The sequence below is a fragment of the Amblyomma mixtum genome, chromosome 2 (genome assembly GCF_055824585.1).
Source record: "Amblyomma mixtum isolate Tamu chromosome 2, ASM5582458v1, whole genome shotgun sequence".
Taxonomy (NCBI): Eukaryota; Metazoa; Arthropoda; class Arachnida; order Ixodida; family Ixodidae; genus Amblyomma; species Amblyomma mixtum.
The window spans coordinates 150,989,171-151,014,410 of record NC_143013.1 but is presented as its reverse complement, the minus strand read 5'-3'; the positions used below and the strand labels follow the sequence as shown (position 1 = coordinate 151,014,410).

At 47.2% G+C, this 25,240-nt stretch overlaps 2 protein-coding genes across 4 annotated transcripts; one reads left to right on the top strand and one right to left on the bottom strand.

Annotated features, from left to right (window-relative positions):
- Positions 1-1,244: 1,244 nt before the first annotated feature.
- On the bottom strand, positions 1,245-14,977 carry LOC149361274 (uncharacterized). 3 transcript variants are annotated; one of them, XM_089572642.1, is made up of 5 exons: positions 14,662-14,977; positions 13,668-13,749; positions 13,021-13,095; positions 8,642-8,772; positions 1,253-1,400 (listed from the first exon to the last, which is right to left on the bottom strand). In XM_089572642.1, the coding sequence occupies exons 1-5, from the start codon at positions 14,675-14,677 to the stop codon at positions 1,288-1,290; spliced, it is 417 nt and encodes a 138-aa protein (XP_089428768.1). In that variant the 5' UTR covers positions 14,678-14,977; the 3' UTR covers positions 1,253-1,287. The 3 variants fall into 3 exon arrangements, with proteins under 3 accessions (XP_089428770.1, XP_089428768.1, XP_089428769.1); XM_089572643.1 differs by having other exon boundaries at positions 13,668-13,746; XM_089572644.1 differs by lacking the exon at positions 13,668-13,749 and having other exon boundaries at positions 1,245-1,400.
- A 9,103-nt stretch (positions 14,978-24,080) lies between these two features.
- Positions 24,081-24,515, top strand: LOC149361273 (venom allergen 5-like). Its single transcript, XM_089568040.1, has one exon. It carries the CDS (start codon positions 24,081-24,083, stop codon positions 24,513-24,515), a length of 435 nt encoding a protein of 144 aa, XP_089424166.1.
- Positions 24,516-25,240: the final 725 nt, after the last annotated feature.

Below are 25,240 nucleotides of genomic sequence, written 5' to 3'. Positions count from 1 at the left end.
GATTGCCACATGTTTCTTCGCTCGCTTAATCAGTTTTGTGCTTTGATAGCATTTGTGGTGCTCTCGCGCATGTGCGGCCTGTTCTGATGTTGGGGAAGTAAAGAATTTTCAGTTGTGTTTCCAGCGTTGTCCTGTGTACTTCTCCTCCTTGTGAATCCGTCCTTTTCGCTGGTTTTCTACATACCATGCACCAACTGGCCCAACAAGCTACGCTTCTTCAATACTATGCACACGCCGCTTCATACGATGGCTGGCGGGAACCGTCCGGAATGGGAGAGACATTGGCATGCAGAGCACTTTACTGACAGAAGTGACGTCAACCAAGCTGTTTCCAGATAGAAATCAAGATGCAGACGTGCATGCAACGTGTGACCAAGTGCATCATGGCCTGTAATGACGGTTCTGCCAACGGCTCAGAATGAGTCCGTGCATGCAACCCGCATCTGTCAGTGCGAGGCGGTCCGCCTGGCCCGTTTTTCCGCGCGCTTCACTTACGAAGACGTTGCGGGAATAAAAACTGCACGTTCATACCACCATAAAGTTATTGTAGAGGCGGTAAACAGAGTAGACATTTCTGTGATCGCTGGTGGCTAGTTCAAAAGCGCTTCTCGCTACACCTTGAGTAAAGCACATGTTAGGCCTACAACACCAAGCAAGCGGTGTACTGTCAGTCGGCAGAACGCACATCACTGCAGAAATCGTGCCAAAGGTGGACATTGCGCTTTCTTTTTTCCTTTAAGATACGAATTCTTAGTACAGATACTGCTACCTGCTTCTGCGTAGTGACAGCGGTTTTAGAGAAAGTTTGAACAGAAAGACATGTCGCTGGCATGGCCGTATACTGTGCACTGCACATCTCCGAAGGGTTGTAGTAGTCATATTCCTGGCGCGTCGTTCATATTTTTCGAGATTCATCCGACATCTACTTAACGTGCAGGAACAGAGCGCTCGCCTGCCTTGTCTAAAGCCGCCTCTTCCACGCTGAAAAGCCTGGCTGCGTGCGGTCTCAGAACAGTCTGCTAGTGTGGTCCATAAGTGCTGTTAACAGTCTGGTTCATAAATATAATCTTCTGTGCGTCATCTGAGTAGCAGACTATCCTTAAGCAGAACTTGGGTAAAGCAGTATCTCACTATAGTAGGCAAATTCCAGTGAGATTTGCAGGTTATTCCAGTGCCTAAGTGTACCATACAGACAGAAAATACAGTCAAGTTACGAGTTTTGTAAGCACATGAGTTTACCCAATCTATTCATGCATATAACAAGAGACTATTGGCTTGAACAGATATTTACCGCCGCAGGCCACAGCACTTCTGTGCCAGGTAGCGCGTCATCTTCTTGTGGCGCTTTTGGAGATCCTCAGCCGAGCAACCCTTCAGCTTCAAATAGTGCCAGAAGAAATCTGCACAGATGGGGTAATAAGTAATGTTAGTGTGGTTGAATATAAAAAAATGAGCAGATCGAATAATGAGCATTAATACACCTAACATAGGTTGTCAGTTCGAATCCGTGCTGCAAGAAAGGCTCTAATTAACTAGTAAGTTTATGCTGCACGACAGGCTGAATCGTATGACACCATCTGGTACATTCATGCAAAACGGTTCACCCACAAATTTTACAGGAATGTTGTGACTAAGCAGCCAGACTTTAATGCCTGCCAGACAGATATACATATACTGATCGATATAGTTTAGTTTCGAGCTGTGGTGCTCGAGCATCACACTGCCACCTGCTATTTTATTCCATTATCTAACCACCTCGGCTCCCATGGCAACTACTGGGATACACTGCTGCATTGGAGGCTGCCAACTTGGGTTCTATCCGTGGAATCAGCACAACTCAGGCTCAAAACGCAACCAGGCTGAGAACGCAACGCGATGCTCTAAAATTACTACCTCGGGCTAATAGCTCTGGGAGCAAAGCTTCACACACTGGTGCATAATATTATACTTCAGATACACCCAGCAAAGCAGTAGAGAGAAAAGCCCTTTGATGAATAACAAAATTTAGCTGGAGTTTAAAAAACCACTTGCACTCTGCGTAGGTTTGGGACTTGGGGGAAAAAGAGAGGTGCAGGAAATTGCAAAGGTTTTCAAGCAATTTCAACAAAATTTCAAAAATTATACAGCCCCTGAATTAGGGATGGCATACATCAAAGTGGTGACAAATGGAGTGACAAAGTTCCTTACACAGTGTGTGCACTGATGAGGAATGAGGAGGATTTAGTGTTTAACTGGAAGATTAACAGCAAATAAAGTTTATTGCGCATATCTGCTGCCTATGAAAGGCTAACCGCCGAATTCAGAAGTGCGCCTCAACTCGATACTCCGTCTCCACTCTGTGGAGTGGAGAAAACAACTGCTCTTCCATTTGATGGGCAGTTAGGATTGAAGAATGCCACTCGGCATTACTTCAGACAAGGAGCTGCTCTAGAGACCTTCCAACTGCCATCCCTCGAGGAAGCATGAAAGGCAAATGATGATGAGAATAAGGCGAAAAATTGCCTTTGGCTACAAAAAAGCATGGCATGGCTATTAAGTGTCTGTTTTATCACGCTGCACCACCTTAAGAACACAAAGAACCTCACCGTTTATTAGCCTAGTAAAACATCTTTTGCAAGCTGCCTGACGAAAGCAACAGAGAAAAACTACTGGAAACGCTTGCACATCTGGCAACCTTTGCCACCAATGATGTAGCGTCTATGTAGTGTTGAGACGCGGGCTCTCCGTTGCCGTCGGGACGCGGGTCCGCTGTCGTCGACCAGCCGGAGCAATGAAGAGACGGGGGGGTTAAGGAGCAGCGTGAAAAAAAAGGTATATGTATTTACATATTTACAAGTAGCGAGAAGCACGATACATGGCACGATGTATCTCAACAGGAAAAAGACACAGACACAGGAGACGGGAGCCCTTAAATAGAGTCGGCACAGACTCCCGCCCCTTTTCGTCCAATCAGGAGCGTCCTGTTGGCTATTGGCCGGCAAGGCTTGAAGCTGAAGCTCGCGATCGCGTTGCTTCTGTTCCAGCTCGCGTTGTTCCTTCGCAGCCGCTTCCCTTTCATCTTCAGCTGCTTTCCTTTCCTTAATCAATTCCCATGTCTCGATAAGCTCTTCATCGTCCGCTCCACAAGATATTATTGCCTCTATGATTTGCGGTTTCCGCATGGCCTTCCCAAGCTCAACCCCTAATTCTTTGCTGATCAAAATTAGATCCGGCTTTTGCAAAGATTTCAGGTCCATGATGCGCTCAGACACTCGACCGGTCCCCTATCTCTTCTTAGCAATGCGTACAACAATCAGTACTCAGAGCACTGCCAAAGAAAGCCTGCCAGCATTGACGCTAAATTCAAAAGCCTGGCAAAATACCTCAGGGAAGAAAGGTCGGACACTCATAGAGCCGCGATCATGGGGTCCACCAACGTGGGAGCTCTTGCAACTGCGAACGCTGCTAGGCGATGCGAAGAGCTGACTTCGATCCCAGCGCTGCCATCCAGTTGTTGAGACGCGGGCTCTCCGTTGCCGTCGGGACGCGGGTCCGCTGTCGCCGACCAGCCGGAGCAATGAAGAGACGGGGGGGGTTAAGGAGCAGCGTGAAAAAAAAGGTATATGTATTTACATATTTACAAGTAGCGAGAAGCACGATACATGGCACGATGTATCTCAACAGGAAAAAGACACAGACACAGGAGACGGGAGCCCTTAAATAGAGTCGGCACAGACTCCCGCCCCTTTTCGTCCAATCAGGAGCGTCCTGTTGGCTATTGGCCGGCAAGGCTTGAACGCCAACCCGGGTAGCGTTCCCGTAGCTGTCCGGCCCGAACGCACAACGCGCTCCACGATGACGACGCGCAGGCTCGAGACGCCGGCTTGGACGCCGTCCTTGGAGAGCGTCTCTGTAGCTCACCGGCCGAACGCGCAACACTGGGAGCGTTCCGGTGTTAGAAATTCACGTTCACAACAGTAGGCATTTACGAATGGTGTAAAAACTGCCGTTCGTCAACTTGTGGGAGGTTTCGCTGGCCTGCAGAGGCCAGCGGCGAAGCTGAGAAGTACCAAAATGGGTTTGGATTTATGGGGTTTAATGTCCCAAGTGACTCAGGCTATGAGGGATGCCATAGTGAAGGGCTCTGATAATTTCATCCACATGGGGTTCTTTCACGTGCACTGACATCGCACAGTACACAAGCTTCCAGCATTTTGTCTCCATCAGAATGCGACTGCCGCGGCCAGGATCGATCCTGTGTCTTTGAAGTCAACAGCTGAGCACCGCAACCCCTGAGACTGCTCCATCATCAAATTATGCATTACATAAATGACACTGCATCACAGAAAAGGACTAACAGTCATGGCCAAACTGTAGTTACAGCCAATAGTTGGCACCGTGAACCTGCTCCCCACATCCAAAAGCTTAGACAGCTTCAGCCAACACACAGGAATCAGACTGTCTCCCAAACCCCATGACACTGCCTCCCAAAGAAGGTGGCAGCCAATAAGTGGGCAACAAAAAAGTAAACTGTTTGGTTTGGTTTATGGGGTTTAACGTCCCAAAGCGACTAAGGCTATGAGAGACGCCGTAGTGGAGGGCTCCGGAAATTTCGACCACCTGGGGTTCTTTAACGTGCACTGACATCGCACAGTACACGGGCCTCGAATTTCTCCTCCAAAGAAATTCAGCCGCCGCGGCCGGGATCGAACCCACGTCTTTCGGGCCAGCAGCCGAGCACCATAGCCACTGAGCCACCGCGGCTGTGGGTAACAACTTGAACGTCTTGCATCACGCTACAAGGTGATGTGAAATTTGAGGAAAGGCCCCAAAAAGCACATAATTTTTAGATTTTCAGAGCACTCTTAGCCCTTTAAATGCCAAATGTTTTTGTAAAAAACAAGCCAGAAATTTTAAGCAATCAATTTTTTTGTGCACATTATTCTTGAAGCCACTTCATTGCATACACATGGGTAGCTGCAGAGCAGTCAGCTCAATGCACCGATTGTGGTTGACAGCACTCAGACATACAGATAAGGGACAGAAACAAAAAAGATGATGGCACAGGCACTGAACTTAAAACTTTTCCCAGAACTGCCGACATACTGCATAAATACCCACACCACAGGCACCAACACGCAGCGATTTATGCACTCGTGGTAACAAGAAGTGGTATGAGAAGTAGTGGAAAAACAACAAAAGCTAGAAGCAAAAACCAGAGGACACAGCACAGGATAAAACCAGAACAAGGTGAGAGAAAAATTTATAAGCAAGTCATTTTTAAAAGACTGCCAACAGTGGATAGGTTGAATAGCACCATCTGTCGGGCTAGTTGGTTGCGATCCATATGTATCAGCAGCGCGAACACCACACAGGAAGAAGTCAGCGCTCTTTACCTTCTTCTCCTTCTTCTTCCTGTGTGGTGTTCGCGCTGCTGATACAAGTGGATAGGTTTGACCAAAAGAATATTTAAGAACTGCTCTGATAAAATGGAACTAAAAAACCTTATACACAAACACAGACCAAGCGCAGTGAAAAAAAAAATGAAGGAGAAATGCCAAGAAAAACACGCAATAGAAGCAAAATGGTGATTGGGTAAGCAAACGAGAATTGAGCAGCAAACGAGAATTGAGCAACAAGCGAAGGTGAAGTGTGCTAAAAATTAAAAGGATAAAAAGGGAATAAAAACGAGCATGAGCCACAAAGGTGAAGCCAACAGTTAAGATGGATAAAAGTGGAAGATGACGTACAGTGAAGCCGAGAGATAAAATATAAAAAAGTGAAATTCAATAACCAGTATGAAGGCAAAAATCAAGGCTAAACACCAAAAGAGGGAAGTTGGCGGAAGAGGCAAGGCATGTAACACACATGTAGAACCAGGGCTAGATCAAGTACATCCACAAAGAAAGGCAATCCTCCGAGTGAAACCAAGCGTGTTCTTTACATTCACCCCGGAGCCTGAAAATCTCTGCGGCTTCCACCATTGCATTGCGTCAGCTCATTACGGGGCTCTATTAACACTGTGGCTTTCTCGAACTTTGGGCAGCATGGCTTTTTTGCGTCCCATTATCAGCAGTGGACTTGCAGGTACCTAAGAGATGTACCCGATAAATCAGTGTAATGCTCTCTTAGCCTTCCATTGATGCCAATGTATACCTTGCAGCAAGAAAAAGGGATTGAGAAAGCACTTCTTGTGCATGCCACTAAGGGTTTCTGTGCAATGCAGTGCAGCCTGTTTCTTTTTTCTTTTTCATTGACGATCCTAGAGAGGTGTGATAGGTGATGGGGGGGGGGGGGGGCGGCAGCAAAAAAGCATCTACTCTACTCTCGAATTTTCTAAAGGTAAATTTCACAGAACCTTAAGAAAATCGGAGAGAAAGCAGGAGTAGACAATGCCTTTTCTGACCCCCTAGCACCTATTGCAGTTGCGGAATCCTAAATAAAAAAAAAGACGCTGCACCACGTAGCACAGAAAACCCTTAGCGCCATGCGCGGAGGGCATTTAATCAATCCTTTTGTCTTGCGGCAAGGTATACATTGGCATCAATGAAAGGATAAGGGAGCATAAGATTGATTTATCGGGTACATTTCTCGGGAATCTGCCAGTCGGAATGAGCAAAACCACAAAACTATCACACAGAGGCAGGTGACAACACAAGGCCGTACTGACAACTGAAAATTTATTGAACAGCAGTGCTTATATAGACAAGTCACATGTGTAATCTGCAAACAATCGTAAAGAGGCAAAAAAATTCAATGGCAACCATAGAGCTGAGCAAATATGACAATCACCTGCTCAAAAACGAAACAAAAACAACCGGGGGAAACACAGACAGAAACGCTAATTTTCCTGAAAAATGAACACCGTAGGCGTGCTGACACACTTATCTGGCTCCGACATCAAGATGGCAACAGCCTCGACAATTTCTCTTTCCAACTGCTCCTTTCTTCATCCAATAATCTGTGTGCAGTTCAGTTTGGGATAGCAGTCTACAATGAGACAGTGAGTGGGACGGCAAATGCCTCCGGGTCTACTCAAGGAACACGCATACTCTTGCAAACAAATGTGTAAACATCTACCACTTTGGACGATATAAAACTGGCCACAGCTGAGGGGTATCTCGTACAACATGCCCGTTGGCGGTACTTTTTGAATGCCTCATGCCATGTGCAACGGGGGTGGTGTACACGATTCCTGTCAGCTGTGGTCGATTTTATACCGGCCAAATTGGTAGATGGTGAAACACTCCCTTGCAAGAGTATTAGCATTCCTTGGGTAGGCCCGGACAACCTTGCCTGCCTGTCCACTGTCCCAGTTGTAAAGACTGTTAACCTAAACTGAACTGCACATTATTATTGGATGAATAAAGGGCCAGTTGGAAAAAAATTCTCAAGGCTGTTGCCATCCTGAGGTCGAAGCCAGATAGGTGGGATAGCATGCCTTCTGTGTCCATTTTTCAGAAAGAATTAGAATTTGTTTCCCTCCCTAGGTTGTTTTTGCAATGATTGTTTGCAGATTACATGCGCAACTGATCCATATGAGCACTCATTTCTTCAATAAATGTTCAGTTGTCGTACCGCCTTGTGTTTTGCCTGCCTTTGTCCCATCCTGTTTTGCGGTTTTTCTAACGATTTCCAACCAACTGGCCTACAAGCACGTCCTAAATCTGCAAGTCCATTGCCAAAACTGTGACCGAAAAAAGCCATGCCACTCATGTTCGAAAAAGTGCCATTGTGTTAAAAAAGCACCAGAATAAGCCGACATGACGAACTGGTGGGAGCCGCCGGGATTTTGATCCTCGAGGATTAATGGGCAAGAACACCCTCAGAAAAAAAGATTGCCTTTCTTCAAAATGTTTGACCTAGCCCTGGTTTTAAAAACATCTTGCATGCCTTGACTTTTCTGCCAACTCCTCTATTTTCGAGTTTTTGTTTGCTTTTATCTTTAATCCTAATTGAATTTCATATTGATATTTTATCTCTCTCGTTTTTTCAGTAGCTCATCTTCCTCCTGTAGCCATGTTAATTCTTGGCTTCACCTTTGTTGCTCATGTGCATTTATTCCCCTTTTATTCTTTCAGTTTTTTAGCTCACTTCACCTTTGCAGACCAATTCTTGTTTGCTTGCCCAATCACCATTTTCTTTTCACGGCATGTTTTTTCTTGCCATTTTACTTTTATTTCACTGCCCTTGATCTGTGTTTGCGTGTAGTGTTTTAGTTCCGTGTTATCAGACCAGTACTTGAAAATTTTGGTCAAACCGTTCCACTGTTTCGCGTGCTGGTGGTCTTAAAAATGACTTGCTTAAAACTATTCCTTTAACCTTATTATGGTTTCATCCTTCCCTCCTCTATAGTCTTGGTTTCTGTTTCTAGTTTGTGTTGTTTTCCCACTATTGGCCATATCACTTATTGTTGCCACGAGTGCATAAAATTGCCACCTGTTGGCGCCTGTGTTTTGGTTATATATGCAGTGTTTCGGTGATTCTGGAATAAATCTGTAGTCAGCACCTGTGCCCTCATATTTTTTTCTTTCTGACCCCAGTCTGTGTTTCTAAGCTCTGTCAACCACAAAGGATCAGACCAACTAGACCGACAGCTTGTCCTATTCAAGCTCAATGCGTACTTTTCAAAGAAATGCTATGGCGAAAACACTGTACTTACAGTAAAGCCTGCTTGACTGAACGAATACCACTGGCAATTCGCAAATTCCCAGCCTGCTCCTGGTTGCTGGCTCAAGCCGCACACAACTTTGTGGCTTGCACGACTTCCACGCAACTCTTGGTCCCTTGAAACTGAAACATAGAGGGATGAGTGAGAGATATCAGATTTGATATGCTTGTATTGCTGCAATGACTAAGAAAAAACGATATTTTCCATAAGAACAATTATTATTTCACACTAGCTTCGCAGAGTAAACCTCGTTTGTCACGACCTCATTAACACTGACATACTGCACAGTCCCAGCCTGACTGCATCTAGTTCTATGGTGTCATATGCTTGTTAGCTATGAGCCCTTGGCCTTGCACCGGTTAATACAGACAACCACGGAACGGGCAATCAGCTCCGAGCTTTTGAGTCATAGATACTCACAAGCTCAGTGGTCCCAGGGGTTCTAGAAATATTGGCAGGGCGACACAGTAACAAGCATTCCGCACCACTTGCTCTCGCTTCATTGCAAAAAACCTCTCACAGCAGACCTGTCCTCCATTTTGCAGTGTGAAAATAATCAAATTCAAAGCATGCACACAAAATGTGGGCCTCTCTTCGAACAGAGCTTCAGAAATACGGGTATAATTATTGTAATTAAACCTACCTGCAGTTTTCAATTTATCCTAAAATTTTATGCAACTCGACGAGCAATAAGCATTAAAAAGGAATTAAAATAGCCAGCACTGTTTAAACAATATAGCTACGAAGAAATACGAGACGTATCAACTACTATCCAGTGGTTCTTTAGCTTCATGCATTATCAATCTTCTACACTTTCTTACAGGCACATTTGCACGCGAAACTTGGGTTTAACCCAATCTTGATGAATCTTTCTGGAATGCAACAATCAGGAGAAACCAGTTTTACTCAAAAACAAAGGGCCCTATACAATGCATCACAAGGCCAGCTAGGCACACTCAAGACTACAGCCCCTTCCACAAGTCTCCAATTTGCCTGTCCTCTACAAGTTGCAGGATCCCTGTCCACTGCTTGTCGAATTTCGCTATCCCGCCTTGCTAGTTCTCCCACTGCACTTCTCAAACTCTTGGAATTCTGTTGCTCTAGCAGATCATCAGCTATTGTATTATTTTTTGTTTTAGCACTACACACTCCATGCCAACAATGCTGGATAATGTACTTTAAATAGGTTTGTAGAGCGTGCAAGTGGCTTGCAGCCTGACGAATAGGTGAGAAAAAAACGCGGAGCCTGACAAATAGGTTTGAAAAAAACGTGGGTTATTTGGAAGAAATGGGCTTGGGCAGGAGATGTAATGCAAAGGCAAGATAACCAGTGGTCCTTAAGAGTGATAGAGTGGATTCCAAGAGAAGGCAAACCTAGCAGGGGGCAGCAGAAAGTTAGGCGGGCGGATGAGATTAAGAAGTTTGTGGGGATACGGTGGCCACAACTGGCGAAGGACAGGGTTAATTGGAGAGACATGGGAGAGGCCTCTGCCCTGCATTGGGTGTTAGACTGATGATGATGACAACCTGGTGAATTTGCCTCGCAACAACCGCTGCAGCCTGATATTTTGTAGAGCAGCACAATGGCCTTCATTTTTTGAGTGGCGAAGTATTCAGCATTTTGTTTCAACCATGAGTGCAAAGGGAAGACATTTTATGTTGCACAAAATGAAGGAATTACATGCATACTGGGCTTTGGAAGAATGCCCTGTGGACATTACAAAACACTGCTATCCTTGCTTTATCTCTGCCAGGTAACAAAATTCATTATTCTCCAAATACTTTGGACAAAGACAAGCTGCCGTGCACTCATTCGAGCTCAGTGGACTTTCCCTCAAACCAATCTTCAGTAAATAATATCAGGATTAGGCAAAAGTAACTGTAGTGTATTTCAGTGAGTCAGTGCCTTTTACAGAAAGTTTTGGAAACAGAAAAGTTTATGAGCTTTGTGAGCACATGATTGCCCAATCTATTTACATAGTCAAATGGGAAATTTGCCTTCCTATTCAATTTATGCACATTCAAACGATATTTACCGCTGTAGGCCACATCAGTTCTGTACCAGGTAGCACATGCCAAAAAAAAGCCTTGATAGCGTAATAAGTAATGTGTGGTTGACTATAGAACTTAAAATCTAGGCCATATCTCTTGGATCTAATCTTGACATATTTCTGCATAATACTATACTGCAGATACAAAAAGCAAAGCAATAGAGAGAGACAGAGAAACTTTGCTAATGAAATGAACAAAATATTTACTTAAAATCACTGACCTGTTACTCAGCATGAGGGAGGAAATAAGAGGGAAAGACGAAGGAAAACTGGTGCAGAAAATTGTTAACGTTTAGAAAATAATAAATTTAAACAATTTTTGGAAATGATGTATCCATTACTTTACTTGGTTTTAAACGGTTTAATGCCACAAAGCGGCGCAGGCTATACAGGGCGCTATTGTAGAGGACTGGAAAATTCTTTAGGTGTGCTGACATCACACGGTACCTGGGCCTCTAGCATTTCGTCTCCATTGAAATGAGACTAGTACAGCTGGAATCAAAACTGGCTGGAATCGAACCTGCCTCTTCCGGGTCAGCAGCCAAGCACAATAACCACTCAGCCACCATGACGGCTCCCATTTGGGGTGACATGCATCAATGTGGTGACTGACGGGGCTGACAAAGTTCACTTCAGAGAGGGTGTGCATTGATGAGGTTATGTAGTTCAATTCTCCCTATGCCACATAATTAGACAGGTAAAAATTTATTATGAGCATATGCTGCCTATGGCAGGCCAAGAGATGTAAGACACAAAGCATATGTCCATAAAATGAAAGCAAGAAGAGCACAATTTCCTGCTGTGAGTAACCGCTCCACTATCCAAAAGGATAGCCAGCTTCTTTAAAAAATGTATGTCCTGCCTATGTCCATTTATGATTCCCGCTCAGATTTTAATTCGCATTTATTTCCAACCAACTCAGTTCTCTCCCAATCTCTTATCATTAACCCTATGATTTTCCTGAGTGGTTCACCGCACTGTTCTCAATTTTAAGCCCTTTATAAAGTACCCCACTTTTCCCGACAGCTTAGCAAAGGCAAAGCAGTTTAAAATTTCTTTTTGAGCATACTACAAGGTGCTGCTCGTAACTTCTGAGTGCATGCCTAAGGCAATAAACCCCTTTCTTATTTTCCCAACCATTTCTTTCAAATGCTCTATATCTGTGCATGACCTGGCCGAGGTGTATTCTGTTTCGACTTCCAGTACCTTACTGCATTTCATAAAAAGGCCTCTTTCCTGATTATTAAGTATTGATTTAGCTCTCATTTTCACACTGAGTATTGATGTCCTCAATCATTTGCAAGAATTCATCACTTATACTACAACTCACCATTAATACTATAATAACATGAAATCAAATATAACTGAGCGGTTCTCCATGAGTCTTCGCATTTCCTGAACCAACCTGCTGCTATGCAGAGAGGGTCACCTCGTCTAGCATCATCACATCTTGTTCAGGGTATGTGGGTTGTGCAAAGTAAACAACCGTTGATTTCAGGTCACTGCAGTCAAAACTACAAAGTAGCTGGTGCAATGAAATGTTAGTTCTAAGAAGGTCTGCTCGTTTTTTTTTATGCGGGCCCAAGTGAACACAGGCTAAACTGCATGCTGTTTGATGTCAGTGCAGGATAAAGATCCCCAGGTGGCCAAAATTATTCTGCAGCCCTCTGCTACGGCACCTCTTTTCTTCTTTAACTCCCTCCTTTATCCCTTCCCTTGCATCATGGTTCAGGTGCCTATCAAGATGTGAGACAGTTACTCTGTCACTTCCTTGGCTCAAAAACCAATTTTAAATTTTTCAACGATACTTTCAAGAACGTAGAGGTACAAACTGTACAGTATAACCACATGCCACAGCAATAAACCAGCAATACATCTGCGCTGACAGGAGCTTGCCAAGTACGCTGCAAGGATGCTATGCCACGCAAGATTTGGTGTCATCATACAATGTTACTTTACTGACTGACATTTCAGTGTACAAGCAAGAAATACCATTAAAGTATTATTGCACAGCACAACGTTTTTAAAAGATAAACGAACATTTTGGCCCTTTTAGAGGACACACATGCATAAAAGGCAACAGGTGTGGAATAGTCACTGCACCTGAAGCAGGCTCAACTTTATAATAACAGCGCAGTGTCAAAAGCTACATGAGCGGCTATATTTCGTACAAATTTGCAGTTCATGTAATAAGCTAAGGTACTGCTGTAAAGTGCATGTAGAGTTCTGCATGCATTTTTAAACACAGCAGTGAGCCTATGTTGAAAATATTTTTCAAAACAGGCAGGTAAGGTATGCGTAACTGAAAAAGATAATTACCATGAATGGCTTGGAGGGATGGCACAGCTGAAGGCAGGAAGCACGCATGGCCCAGCAGATGCTGGCAGCTGGCAACTGCAGATAAATACGTCCCGACCAACAGCTGTCAGTGCCAGTGACAATGTCATGAATGACAACAAAACAAACTGTCGACTGCTTCAGAAACTAAAATGAGGTATTAATATAGGAACACAAAAAGCAATGAGGTGGCCCATGACAAAATAAATAAGGAGATTGTACGTGAAACACCCATACACATTCTTTGAGTACATTTACATGACTGTCATAACCACATTGAAAGATGAGCTGGCTGGAATACCGCTTTATTTTTATGCATGATGAAAAGAGCCCAACTATTCGAATATAGCATGCGCAGGCTTTAGTTAATTACTATTAGGGCTCCTTGCACCAGCGTCTAATGTATTCTTAAATTGAACATAGCACCCAGTCGACCAGTTTACCTTGCATAAATGAGAAGAGAGAATGCAAAAGACATGCATTCAATACCAAGGAGCCCGATATCTCACGTCACAGCTGAGCATGATACGAAAATTAGTAGTGCATTTAACAAATTGCACACAAATAAAAACAGCAAAACATTTGTCGAGTGGTAATGCAAGTAGGGGCAAGAGCAAAAAAAAAAATACCGAAGAACACTGGTGAGTGAGGTGCAGGGAGGTCTGTGGGTAGGGTTCCGTGCCTGGGAACAGTTCCGAGCGCGGAGAACTGCTGCCGGCAGTCAACCAAGAATAAATAAGAGAAAGTGAAAATGAATAACAAACCATCACCAATTGCGAACGACCTGAGAGCGGGCCGCATAAGCGAGGCATACAGCAAAAAGCTTGAAATCCCAAATAAGTGTGCAGTTGCATCCCCAACAGTTCAGTGCCCTGAAGGAGAGGAAGCATGGACGCCTACAGTTCAGGGAAGACACAAGAACGACCTAACTGACATAATATTGCCAAATTCTGTTCCAATGGGGAAGCACAGATAAAAAGTTAACAAATGACTAGTACATATGCGCCAGCCTTCCACATGCGATCACTGTCTTCAAAAAAATTTGCATGACGAATATTAAGAAGTAAGCACTGATCCGATGAGCACCAACACCGAGCAAAACCATCCGTCGTCTGTTCGCAGTTCGCCTAGCGCGAGTGCTTCATCGCGCAGCACTGCCGCTCATAATAATCTTCTAAATAGCACAAATCCATCCGATGGGTACCAGCCGCGAGCAAAATCGCCCGTTGTCAGTTCCCTTGCCTGTTCTCAGCTGTCCACGCAAAAGCGCTCTCACCCGCGGCACTGATCGTCGTCTTCTACGCAGTACAAATCCATGTCAGTTGAATGTAGTAAACATTGTCTGTAGTTTTTCGCAGCGCTAGCAAGCGACCGCATAACTCTGTTGTGATCTCTGGTGGCATTTTTATTTACCACGGCACCTGAGTACTAAACGCAGACATAGACTATGAAGCAAGACTTGTCACGCAGGCTATACGTCCGTTCTTTTCTGGCAACGCATTATAGCTGAGGCAACCGCACGCAGACTGCCTCCACTGCCATCCCTCCGCACACTAATATAGCCGCACACTAATAACGCGTATGAATACAGATCAGTAATAGAGAAGCGGTGACGGTACTCACCAATCATGCAGCTCATCCAGGCTTAGTAAAACCGCGCCGTCGTCTTCATTGCCTTTCCAGATGACAAGACGTCGTAGCGCTGCCTTTCTTCATGGCTTTGCCCGTCCAAACTCACCGATGTTGACTGGGCGTAATACTCATCGTTGGCTTCCAAAACACACTTCTGTTCTTCACACATGTCCGCCGCACAAGCACTCAAACAATGCCATGAAAAGCCAAATAACACAAAACGTGAGGCAACGCACGCACTGACATGGCGCCGGCGCCAGCGGCTTTGCCCTTGTTTTTGCGTCGTTGAAAAACTGCAACTCAAATGCGCTTTTTTACTACTAATATTTAAATTATGTTCAGAAGAAAATATCTCAATTTTTTTAAATTTATTTTTTTATTAAGTGCGAACACTAAAGCGCTTTTAAATACTTTTGTAGAAGCTGCGATCCTGTGATCCCATCACCCAGGGTGCCCCGGATGTTCTAGCAGACGACGGAGCAGACGACGGAGCAGACGACGGCGCAGACGACGCTGTTGACGGAATGAAATTTCGTTTGCTGCCAGCTAAAATCTCTTAATTGCGACAAAACGGGCAAAGAAATGCACCGTACCTCAAGCTGGTGCATATCAAGGATATGTTGGACGTGAGCGGTAGGATTGAGAGCAGCTGCGATGCATTACTTTGACTGACGCGGGCATGCTCGACGAAGATTTACACGAAACTGAGAGCATAACTGTGACCCGTACAAGCGGATAACTTTGATATCAACTGCTTTGCGAATCTACGCCGATAGTTGCGTCACACTTTAGCTGATATGCAACAGCGGCTCGCACTCGCCGCATCTTGTTCGCGTGTACTTTCACAATTGAGCAAGAGCCCACATGGAAGCCGATAGAAGCAACTGTGTTATCGAGTTCAGATTGTTCCGCGAAATACGAGCAGCTTGTTTTAGCACGCACTCGAATTGTAGTTCTCAGCCAGTGCGTCACGAGCGGTGACGATGGCCTCGATGACGAGCGTAAGAATCACCTTAAGGTGGCCGCAACGAAGCCGGTATCCCAAGCGTATATGTGCGCTAAAAGTTGTTTACCTGTGCTGCAAACGTGGGCTCAGTCGCAGTCCAGCCGCTAGCTGCTCAGTTTTCCAGCCTTGCGAGCCCAAGTCGCTAGCTGCTGAGCATTGAGGGAGCCGAGCTTTCAGAAATGACACTGCCCGCGAGCGCGCCGGGCGACAAGTTTGCACTGCTCCCTGGATGTCGTATTCGTCGATAAGCCTGGCAGGTTTCATATCGATGCCAGAGCTGAGAGTGCTTTCGAACTGGCTAGCGCTGAGGTGCTACTCTCTTCACTGTACGTTGTACTGTGAACCATATGTCTCGTAGTGAAATAAAGATATGCGCGGTTTCCGCGCTAACGGTGACGTCGAGGACGAGCTTAATAAACGCTGTAAGGCAGCAGATATTCGATGCATATATGTGTGCTAAATTTGTTCACCTATGCTGCATGCAAACGTGAGAATAAAGTCTCGCTCAGTCGCAGGACAGACGCTCGCTGCTCGATTTTCCAGCCTTGCCTGCTCAGTTCGCGAGCTACTGAGCCAATCATTGAGCGAGCCGAGCTTTCGGCAACGACGCCGCCCGCGGGCGCGCCGGCCGACGAACTGCGCGCTGCTCTCTAGCTACCCTTGTCGTCGCTAAGCTTAGCCGATTGCACATCGACGCCTAAGCTGAGTGCGATTCGGAACTGGCTAGCACTGAGGTGCTACCCTCGCCACCGTTTTACTGTGAGCCCCGCGTCATAGTGAAATAAGCTCGGTTTCCGCGACCCCTTCAGGAGCAGAGCTAGCAGAAGCCAGGCGAGCTGCAATGGGCAGCAGAAGCGGCTGTGGGAGAAAATTTGTTTTGCTGTTATCGCTTCTACCAACAACTCGATATTGGCTAACGATACTCTATCCCAGAGCTTAGTAAATGGACGTGAACAAACAATACCAGTGAATTTTTCTGACGCCGGCTTCCAGGCTGGCAGGCCGGTCCCGAGAAGAGCGCCCTTACGCTTGCATGGCAGTGGCGCACGTCAAAACCGCCCCGACATTCTACTCTTCGCTCAGGTTGTCGTAGCACACTGTTAATAGCGAGGGACCAGAACACTTTAGTGGACCGAGTGTGAGGGACCAGAACACTCTAGAGGACGAGGCGCGAGGGCGCAGGAGACTGAACCAAAGCGCGCGATCGACTAACGTCCGTCCCAAGACTTCTCATTTCACGTGAGAATCAAACCAGCAGGCGAGCTGCAGGTCACTCTTGTAGGTGTGAGGAAGTGTCGTGGAGCTGCTGCCCGATCGCAAGCGACTGCTGGCCGCATGGCCTTTGCTATTGCGAGTGTGAATGGACATTAAACACACGTTTACAGTAGGGAGTCACAGAGTTCGCGCGAGTTAATTAAGCCCCTTGGTCACGGAGGGGGAGCCCCGAACTAATACATCCTCATGGGGAAGTCACTCACTGACCGAATTCTTGCGGCGCGACTTCATGTCGCAGATCTCGCCACCCAATCCTTGGCGTCGCGGGGTAACGCCACGTCGACTGACAAATATTCGGGTTCTTGCTCCTCCGGGAAATTACAGCGAAGGCGCGACGCAACGGTCCATGCGCGCGCCCTTTCTAGGCGTCCGTGTTCAAACACGCTCAAGGCTGTACTGGGCCTTAGGATTCGTACGCTGTTCTCTACATTTAGCGAGATGGTTGTGTCACTGTCATGAAATTTTCAATGGAAGCAATGAACGAAGTCGAAAGAATATATATATATATATTTTTCATATTTTATGATGATCTTGCAGCATGCGCGGCTAAAAACTGAAACGTGGAAACTTGATATGGGAGTCGCCTTGATCATTTATACAGGCAACAGGTCATGCGTGCGTAACATACATGCTGCCTTTGTGATAGCAGGACGATTACTGCGAGTAATATCTTCCAGCTTTTTCGCCATCAGGTTATTCCCATTACGTGACGTTAAGCGACGCGTATATGTGACCTTAGCCTTTTCTCCGCATGCGGTAGTGGGTACAGTATGTTGCGAGACGCACAGGTCACAGCAGCCACGAGTACACTGACCTTCAGTAGCGCTATTCGTCATGCTCGCGCCGGATGGAATGAAGACGCTCCCGTGGCTCGCAGCATGCCACTACCGCAAGCACTGCCTCATTCACAGGCACCGCTAGCATTCTCGCTGGTGCATATGCTTTCTCTTGAGCATGGTCTTCTTTCGCTCACACTGTCATGTGCGAACTGAAGGGAAGATTGATTGCGAGCGGCGCCTCTCATCCCCGCCAATTTTCGTGCGGCCGGTAGCTAGGTAGGGAAGCGAGTTGCAAACTCGAGTCGCGTTTGTGAATTAACACTTCATTTAATTCCCTCGATGATCGTCGCCAATCGATCAAAGCAAGTCGCATCGTCTTCGTGGCTCGCCAAAGTGCAAGCGATTTAACACGAAATTGGTGAACGTCCGCCTATCACTATCCCACGATGGCGCTACAGAAATTCGAGATTTCTGTAGAAAACCACAATTACCATCGACTGCAACCTCTAACACGACACTTGCCTCGACAGATATTTGTCCCAAGACAGAACCCACGACAGGTATCTGTCGCAAGACAGACCCACGACAGGTATCTGTCGCAAGACAGATACCTCGACAGGCTGTAGTGTCGCGCGACTGAACCCGCGACAGGCAACTCTGTCGAGGCACGCAAACCCTGTCGTGCGGCACGACTCTCCCTGTCGCACGACAGCACCTACGACAAAAACCTGTCGCGCGACAAATCCTGCGACAGGCTCCTTCTGCACACTACAAAACACAGGAATGATGACTGTCGTGCGACAGAACCCACTACAAACACTTTTGTCGCGAGAAAGAACCCACGACACGAGCCCCTGTCGCACGACACAATGCACTACAAGACAGCTTGTCGCGCGACACAAAATTTTGTCGCGCGACAGATACGCGACAAAAAATTCTGTCGTGCGTTTTGATCGGGCGGTAGTTCTTTTGATAGTACTATCGATAGAACTGTCGATAAAACTATCGATAGTTCTATTGATAGTACTATCGATAGGCGTATCCGTACTACTTGTTATATATAGTACTACCGATGCTATAAAATCAACCACGCGTACCCACTGCATCCTAAACTTGGTTTCCAAAGTGTGTGGTATGGAGCTGATGGTATGAGTTGCTGACAGGACTCGCCCGTTTTCGCAGCCTACGCGTCACCGAGCTCTGCTGACGTTCCCTACGTAAAGTTTCTGGATAAAATGTTAGCGTGAGAATGTCCTAGTTGCGAAGCATGTGTGCGAAAACCATTTCTGCAGCGGTTACGTCAGCAAGATGACGTCTGCAGAGCACGATAGTGTCCTGCAAGCCAGCACAACTTGTGCTGCTTGTTCTTTCATCGGATGCTGTTCCAGGTATTTTCCCAAACTGTCCCAGAGCACATTAAAGAACCACAGCTGGTCGAAATTTACCCGGAGTCCTCTACTACGGCATCCCTCATAGCTTTAGTCTCTTTCGGACATTAAGCTTCATGAGACCGTCAAACCAATCAGGTATCGCAAATGTTTTGGTTATGTCGCTTGCCAACAAATGCATAATATCAATATTGTTACTATCAATACTCTAACCATCGACAGTTTCATTATCGATAGTCTTGCTATCGATACCGGTACTATCGCTAGTAGTAGTATCGATAGTAGAATTGATAGTGTTACTATTGATAGCAGACTATCGATAGTATTACTATCGATAGCAGACTATCGATAATACTATCGATAGTCTATCGATAGTAGCACTATCAATAGTTTTTTTACACTATCGATAGTTTCAAAAAAACTATCGATACTATCGATAGTCAATTTTCCGCTAGTTTTGAATCACTAGTACAAGGACTAAATGCGGAACTAAATTTACTTGAGAAAGAGAGAATAAACTTCAATCTACAATGGATAAGCTGATCTACCCACGCCCGACACGCAGGTAAGGGGGCAGATGACGCCGCCTCAGATGCAGGTTGGTAGGCCTCGGGTCCCAGCAGCCGCTTCAGCCAGGTGGACGAGCAGGAGCTGGAGCTCAGGGTTGGAGCTCCACAGCAGGGTCTACCAGGTGTCTCTACTGTCTATATTGTGCGTCCCCCGGGAGAGTATGGCCATTTCCATATGATGGGGTCGAGGGTCCCGCTCGCGCCACAGAGATTACATTTATCACTCTTGGCATCTAGCAACAAGTGGCTAGCCATAACCGCGTGCGGATACGTATAAGTTTGCAGTCGTCTCCACGTGACTTCTTGTCTGTTGTCTAATTTCGGGTGTGGAGGGGGTAGCAGTTTACGCTCCAACCTATAATACTGCGTGATCTCTCTATATTTTAGCATGTGCTCTTCGCTCCCTCGGTCATCGAGGGACCTTGTAGCGGCACGGCGGTCGATCTCGAGCCAGCTCGAGAACCGTGTTGCCGGGGACGGCTTCGTGCGCCGGAGTAGAAATTATTAGAATTTTGCTATCCAGCTTTTTCTGGCCTAGCATTCTGGCCGCTAAGGGTTGATCTTGCCTTGTGGCAGCAGCCAAGGAATTGCACCGGCCGCTGACGACCATTGCCACCGTAAAACTACCACCACCTCGCGCCGCATCGATATATGCCACCTCATGTTATATTCCGGGTGCATGTTTTTTGGCAGGGGGTAAGGGGGGGCTCATCAGAAGTACATGTATTTGGGTATGTTGGTTCATAACTTTTCAGGACGACACAGGTGCGCAATAAAAGACACGGACATAGAAGTAGACAGGGACGAGCGCTCATCTGATTTTGTCTGACTTCCCGGTCGACCTCCACTTTTTTGCTTGGGACCGCTATCCGGTTCCGATCCAACTTCAGTCAGAATGGCTGTTCTTGTCCTCGTGGCGCTAAGACTCTCATTTGAAATGTTCCCACCAACTCCGCCAATTCTGGCCATGTGTTGTGTGCCCGTAGAGCCATCAGCCTCTCTATCGATGTGCACATAAGCACACCCAGCGCTTTTGTACGCATTTTCTGATTAGAAACGCAATCTTTTTTTTTCCGCGCACCGCTATCAAATCTAGAAACGGCATTGCGCAGCTCAGCCGGCTGAAGATGCACGCCTGTACCACTTCAAACAATTTTTTTCCTTTAACCCTCAGCCCCTGCTGGATGCCCGCCTAATTAGGCTCAGGGTCTGCATCGCGTGATTCTCCAGCCTTCTGACAGTCTCGCCATTATGTCCGTTTGACTGGAGAATTAGGCCTAAGATTCTTATTTGCTCAACTACTGGTACCTCCTTAACCGCTGCTTTACTTTTCATCTCCGACGGTGGCTTGCACCTTAAGTGCTTCGGATTACGTATAAATAATTCTGATTTCCGCAGGGTGCACGCAAGGCGTGCCTCGGCCGCGTACTCGACTGTGATGTCGGTGCCGGCCTGGAGCAGGGTTTCGAAGGCCTCATCACTTCCCCGTTGACCCAAAGGGGGTGATATCAGCCGCATATATACTAAATATTAATCCCTCGAGCTTTGCCCATTGCTCGGAGAGCTCTTTCGTAGCCAAGTTGAAGAGTAGGGGAGACAGCACCAATCCCTGGGGCGTACACGTACTCCCTAGCTCAACTGCGGGGGATTCCAGCGTTTGGAACTTCATGCAGGCAGTTCTGCCCGTCAGGAAGTCCCGGATGTACTGATATGTCCTGATACCTACATTAACTTTGTTCAGCGCTTCCAGGACCGCCTCATCCTTCGCGTTGTCGAAAGCCTTCGAGAGGTCCAGCACCAAAATGACTTTCGCATCTTTAGACCTTGAGTCTATTAAATAAATTGGTAAATTGGTTTTTGAGGAAAGCAAATGGCGCAGTATCTGTCTCACATATCTCGGCTGACACCTGAGCCGCTCCGTAAGGGAATGGAGGAAGGCAGGAGTGCCTCGTTTGATTTGGAGCATCACGTCCTGTGTGCATAAGTGAGGTCGAAACCCGACCATCTCATGTGGCCACAAATCGGCCTGCACCGTGAAGCTCATTAGTCTGGTCCAGACGACGTCCTCTATCAATTTCCCAACACATGATGTTAAGGGATTTGGTCGCAAATTTGCCAGTTGAGGAGGGTTCTCTGGTTGCTGTATTAAAGTACAGTCAAAACTCGATTTAACGAAACCCGATTTACCGAAAGTCCCGATTTAACGAAGATATCCTAATTCCTCCTCAGACGCCCATATGGTTGAATGCTTTGACTAACCCGAAATAACGAAACCGATTCCGTAATGAGTCCCGATTTAACGAAACTTGTCTCGAGAAATAAAGGGGAAAAAGTGTAAGTTTTTAATCTATTTTGTAGAGAGCACCCCAAAATTTATTGAGCACAGCGTGGAAACAGCGTGGAGAACCTCCGTCGCGCTTTTTGCAAACTGCGCGGCGCAAAACAAGAGTTGCATTGATGAGTCGAGCTCACCAGATGGCACCATCGGCAAAAAAGTTTCGTGCCACATTTCGTAGACGGCGCTGTTGCAGTTCAGCGTGTTCATGTTTGTGCAGTTCATGAACAAAAATAGGTGGGCGGGCAGAGTCTTTGACTATATAAGTCAAAACTGCCTGCGGACTACATGAGTGAAGCGGCTCCAACACCGTCGCAAGTTCGGCTTCTTCACAAATGAAGTACAAGCCGACAACGCGAGGAAATGGGCCAAGACAGTTGATGCCCAAGTGCGTGCGCAGGAGCGAGAGGCGTGGAGGGCTGCCATCGAGGGGAAGTCGACGCTGGAAGTGTACCGGGCAGCCAAGCAGGACATCTGCGTGGAGAGCTTCTACGACAACAGTGTAGGCAGCCGCCTGTTGTTTGAGGCACGCGCGGGTGCCATGCTAACGCTTGTGTACCGCAAGTGCTTCGAATACATCCAGTGCAGAGCCTGCGGAGAGCACGACGAAACAACGGTACACATCGTCCTACTTTGCGAGAAGCTGCCAACGCCACCGCACGAGGGCGCTACGGTTCCGCAGGCGCTGGGTTTCCGTTCTTCGAACGAGGGCTGCACAACGGATGCGGCAAACCGTGCGGCAGTTGCAGCGACGAAGCGCCGATTGACAGAGTGGTAGACGCTGGTGCGACATTAGACCAGTACTGTTTCGTCGGTGTTTGCGTGTGTGTTTGACGCTTCGCGTTTGATAGTGGTGTTTTTATGTGTGTGTTTATCCAGCCAGGGCACCTTTGGTAGGCGCCCTGAAAGGGAAAGATGACATCCTCCGAGCCACTTCGTCGGGGAATCTCTCGCGCAAAAAAACGCTGAAGACTACTCCTCAAGGCAAAATGGAAGAGGCCCTCTTCGCATGGTTTATAGATTTGCGTGCGAAGAATATACCCGTGAGTAACAAAAAGCTCGCTCTTTCGTGTGCTTGCTGGGCGACAACCAATTCAAGGCAAGTCCCGGCTGGCTGTCGCGCTTCAAAGAACGACACGGCATCGTCGGAAAAGTGCTCAGCGGTGAAGCCAGGAGCGTAAGCATGGCTGTAGTCGGCGACTGGCAGTCTGAACACTTGCCCGACATTCTGGGAAAATATGCCCCCAGCGACGCCTACAACGCCGATGAGAGCGGTGTCTTCTACCAAATGTTGCCTAAAAAACGCCCTGAAGGGGCAGGCGTGCCACGGGGGCAAACACAGCAAACAAAGGCTGACTCTTTTGCTGTGCGTCTACATGGACGGTGCCGACAAACGAGACCCGCTTGTCATCGGAAAGAGTGTGACGGCGCGATGTTTTAAAGCCACCAAAAAGCTTCCTATGAAGTACGCATGAACTGCCCCGAGGACAGCTTTATTTTGGATTTCATTCATTTTGGCACCTAACCTTTCCAGATTTTACATGCTTTTCTTCATAGCCTGCAGAGGGTTGAATTTTGCGTTTTTCCAGTGGTGGGAGGGTCGCCTCTGTGACCATCTTATCGTCTCCCTGAGGCTGTTGACGTGCCGTTGGGGATATCGTTTGTCTGATGGGTTGTTGTGGAGAAAGGACTCTCTGCTTCTCTAGTTTAAGGTTTGGATTTCGAACCGTTGCGATTCGGCAATTCCCATTAATTTTTCGACAATTCCTTTAATTTCTCATTTTTCTCGTCCCGTTTATCTCTGTGATTACTTTCCTGGGAGACGTGCCCCAGAATAGACCCTTAAGCCCCACCTCGATGGACACTTCCGAAGCGTGTCCATCACTTTCATATGCTCCGTCCCGCTGCACTGCCTGCTCATCGTTGTCTTCTACGCAGCACAAATCCATGCTTTCGCTCCGATTCGAATGTGGTAAACATGTTCTCAAGATTTTTTTTTTGCTGTGCGCCTCTCGCGCTCCTAGCTCCCAGCTCGTGCCCCAGCAGCGCGAGTAGAAGATGGCGACGATGGAATACGCACGACTGTCCCTGCTCGTCCTACTGCTGCCGCTTCTGGGCACCGCCAAGCCGAATCCGAAGTGCCGACTGCCGTACAGTAGTATGAAGAACCACACGCTCTGCTCCGAGAAATACGACGAGAACTGCCAAATTTATCGTATCGAAAGAGAGAATTGGACCGAGGAAATCCTCTGGCTGCACAACCGCTACCGCAGCCACCTGGCAGTGGGACATCTGGCCGACTTTCCAGCGGCGGGCAACATCCTTGAAATGCGGTGGGAGGACGAGCTGGCCGAGGTGGCCGAGGCGCTGGTAGAACGCTGCGTCACTTCAGAATTTGCCGTGTTTCACGACAAGCCCGAGCAGCGAGCCACTGTGAATTTTTCTGAGGTGGGCCAGAACTTGCTCTTCGACTGGTCGAACCCGCTAGGGTAGTCCACGTGGAACTTCGTTGTTCGGGACTCGTTTGACGAGAACATGCTGTACTCTTCGGCCAAAGTGGAGAAGTACGATGCGGTGGAGGCAGCCACAAATTTTACCCAGATCGCCTGGGCACGCTCCTACGCCGTCGGCTGCAGCTATGGACTTCTCAGCCTAGGAAGAAAACGATTACAAATGTATGTTTGCAACTACGCGCCGGCCGGCAATGTGGCTGACCAGGAGTTGTACCGGCCCGGGCCGCCCTGCTCTCTCTGCCCGGCAGAAACGGAGTGCGTCAAGACAACGGGCCTCTGCAGGGTCACCGGTGACAAGCCTGGTAAAGACGCCACGAAGACAACGACAACAACGACGATGGCGCCGCCCACGGAACCTGTTCGTGACGCTCCAGTGGTGCCACGGAGCGGTTCGGCGCCAGGGGGTGTCGCTCTGATGCCTGCCCTCGCAGCTGTCCTCACTGCTGTGCGTGCATCGCTGCACGACGTGGCCTGACTATTTCTACAGGTTCACTTCATGTCTGTCGTCTTTTCTTTTTTTTACGCTTCCGGCTCTCCACAACTTCATGTCGGATGTGCCAAAATGCCCCCGATGGCTCAAAGTGGTGGGGACAGTTTTTGGACCGTCTTAACCAACGGCGCAAATAAAGACAAAGGAAGCCCTTAGTTTACGCGCTGGCACAATTATCTGCGTGCATCGTAACATTCTTTGCGTTGTTTACGCAA

Excerpts from the sequence above, each read along its gene's own strand:
- LOC149361274 (XM_089572642.1), bottom strand. Across the intron at positions 13,096-13,667 it reads TCACTCACCAGTGTTCTTCG|TTGCCAGCTGCCAGCATCTG; the intron begins GTATTTTTTTTT and ends ATTTATCTGCAG. Across the intron at positions 1,401-8,641 it reads TCAGTCAAGCAGGCTTTACT|ATTTCTTCTGGCACTATTTG; the intron begins GTAAGTACAGTG and ends CCATCTGTGCAG.
- LOC149361273 (XM_089568040.1), top strand. The coding sequence starts at position 24,081 with ATGGCGACGATGGAATACGCACGACTGTCCCTGCTCGTCCTACTGCTG.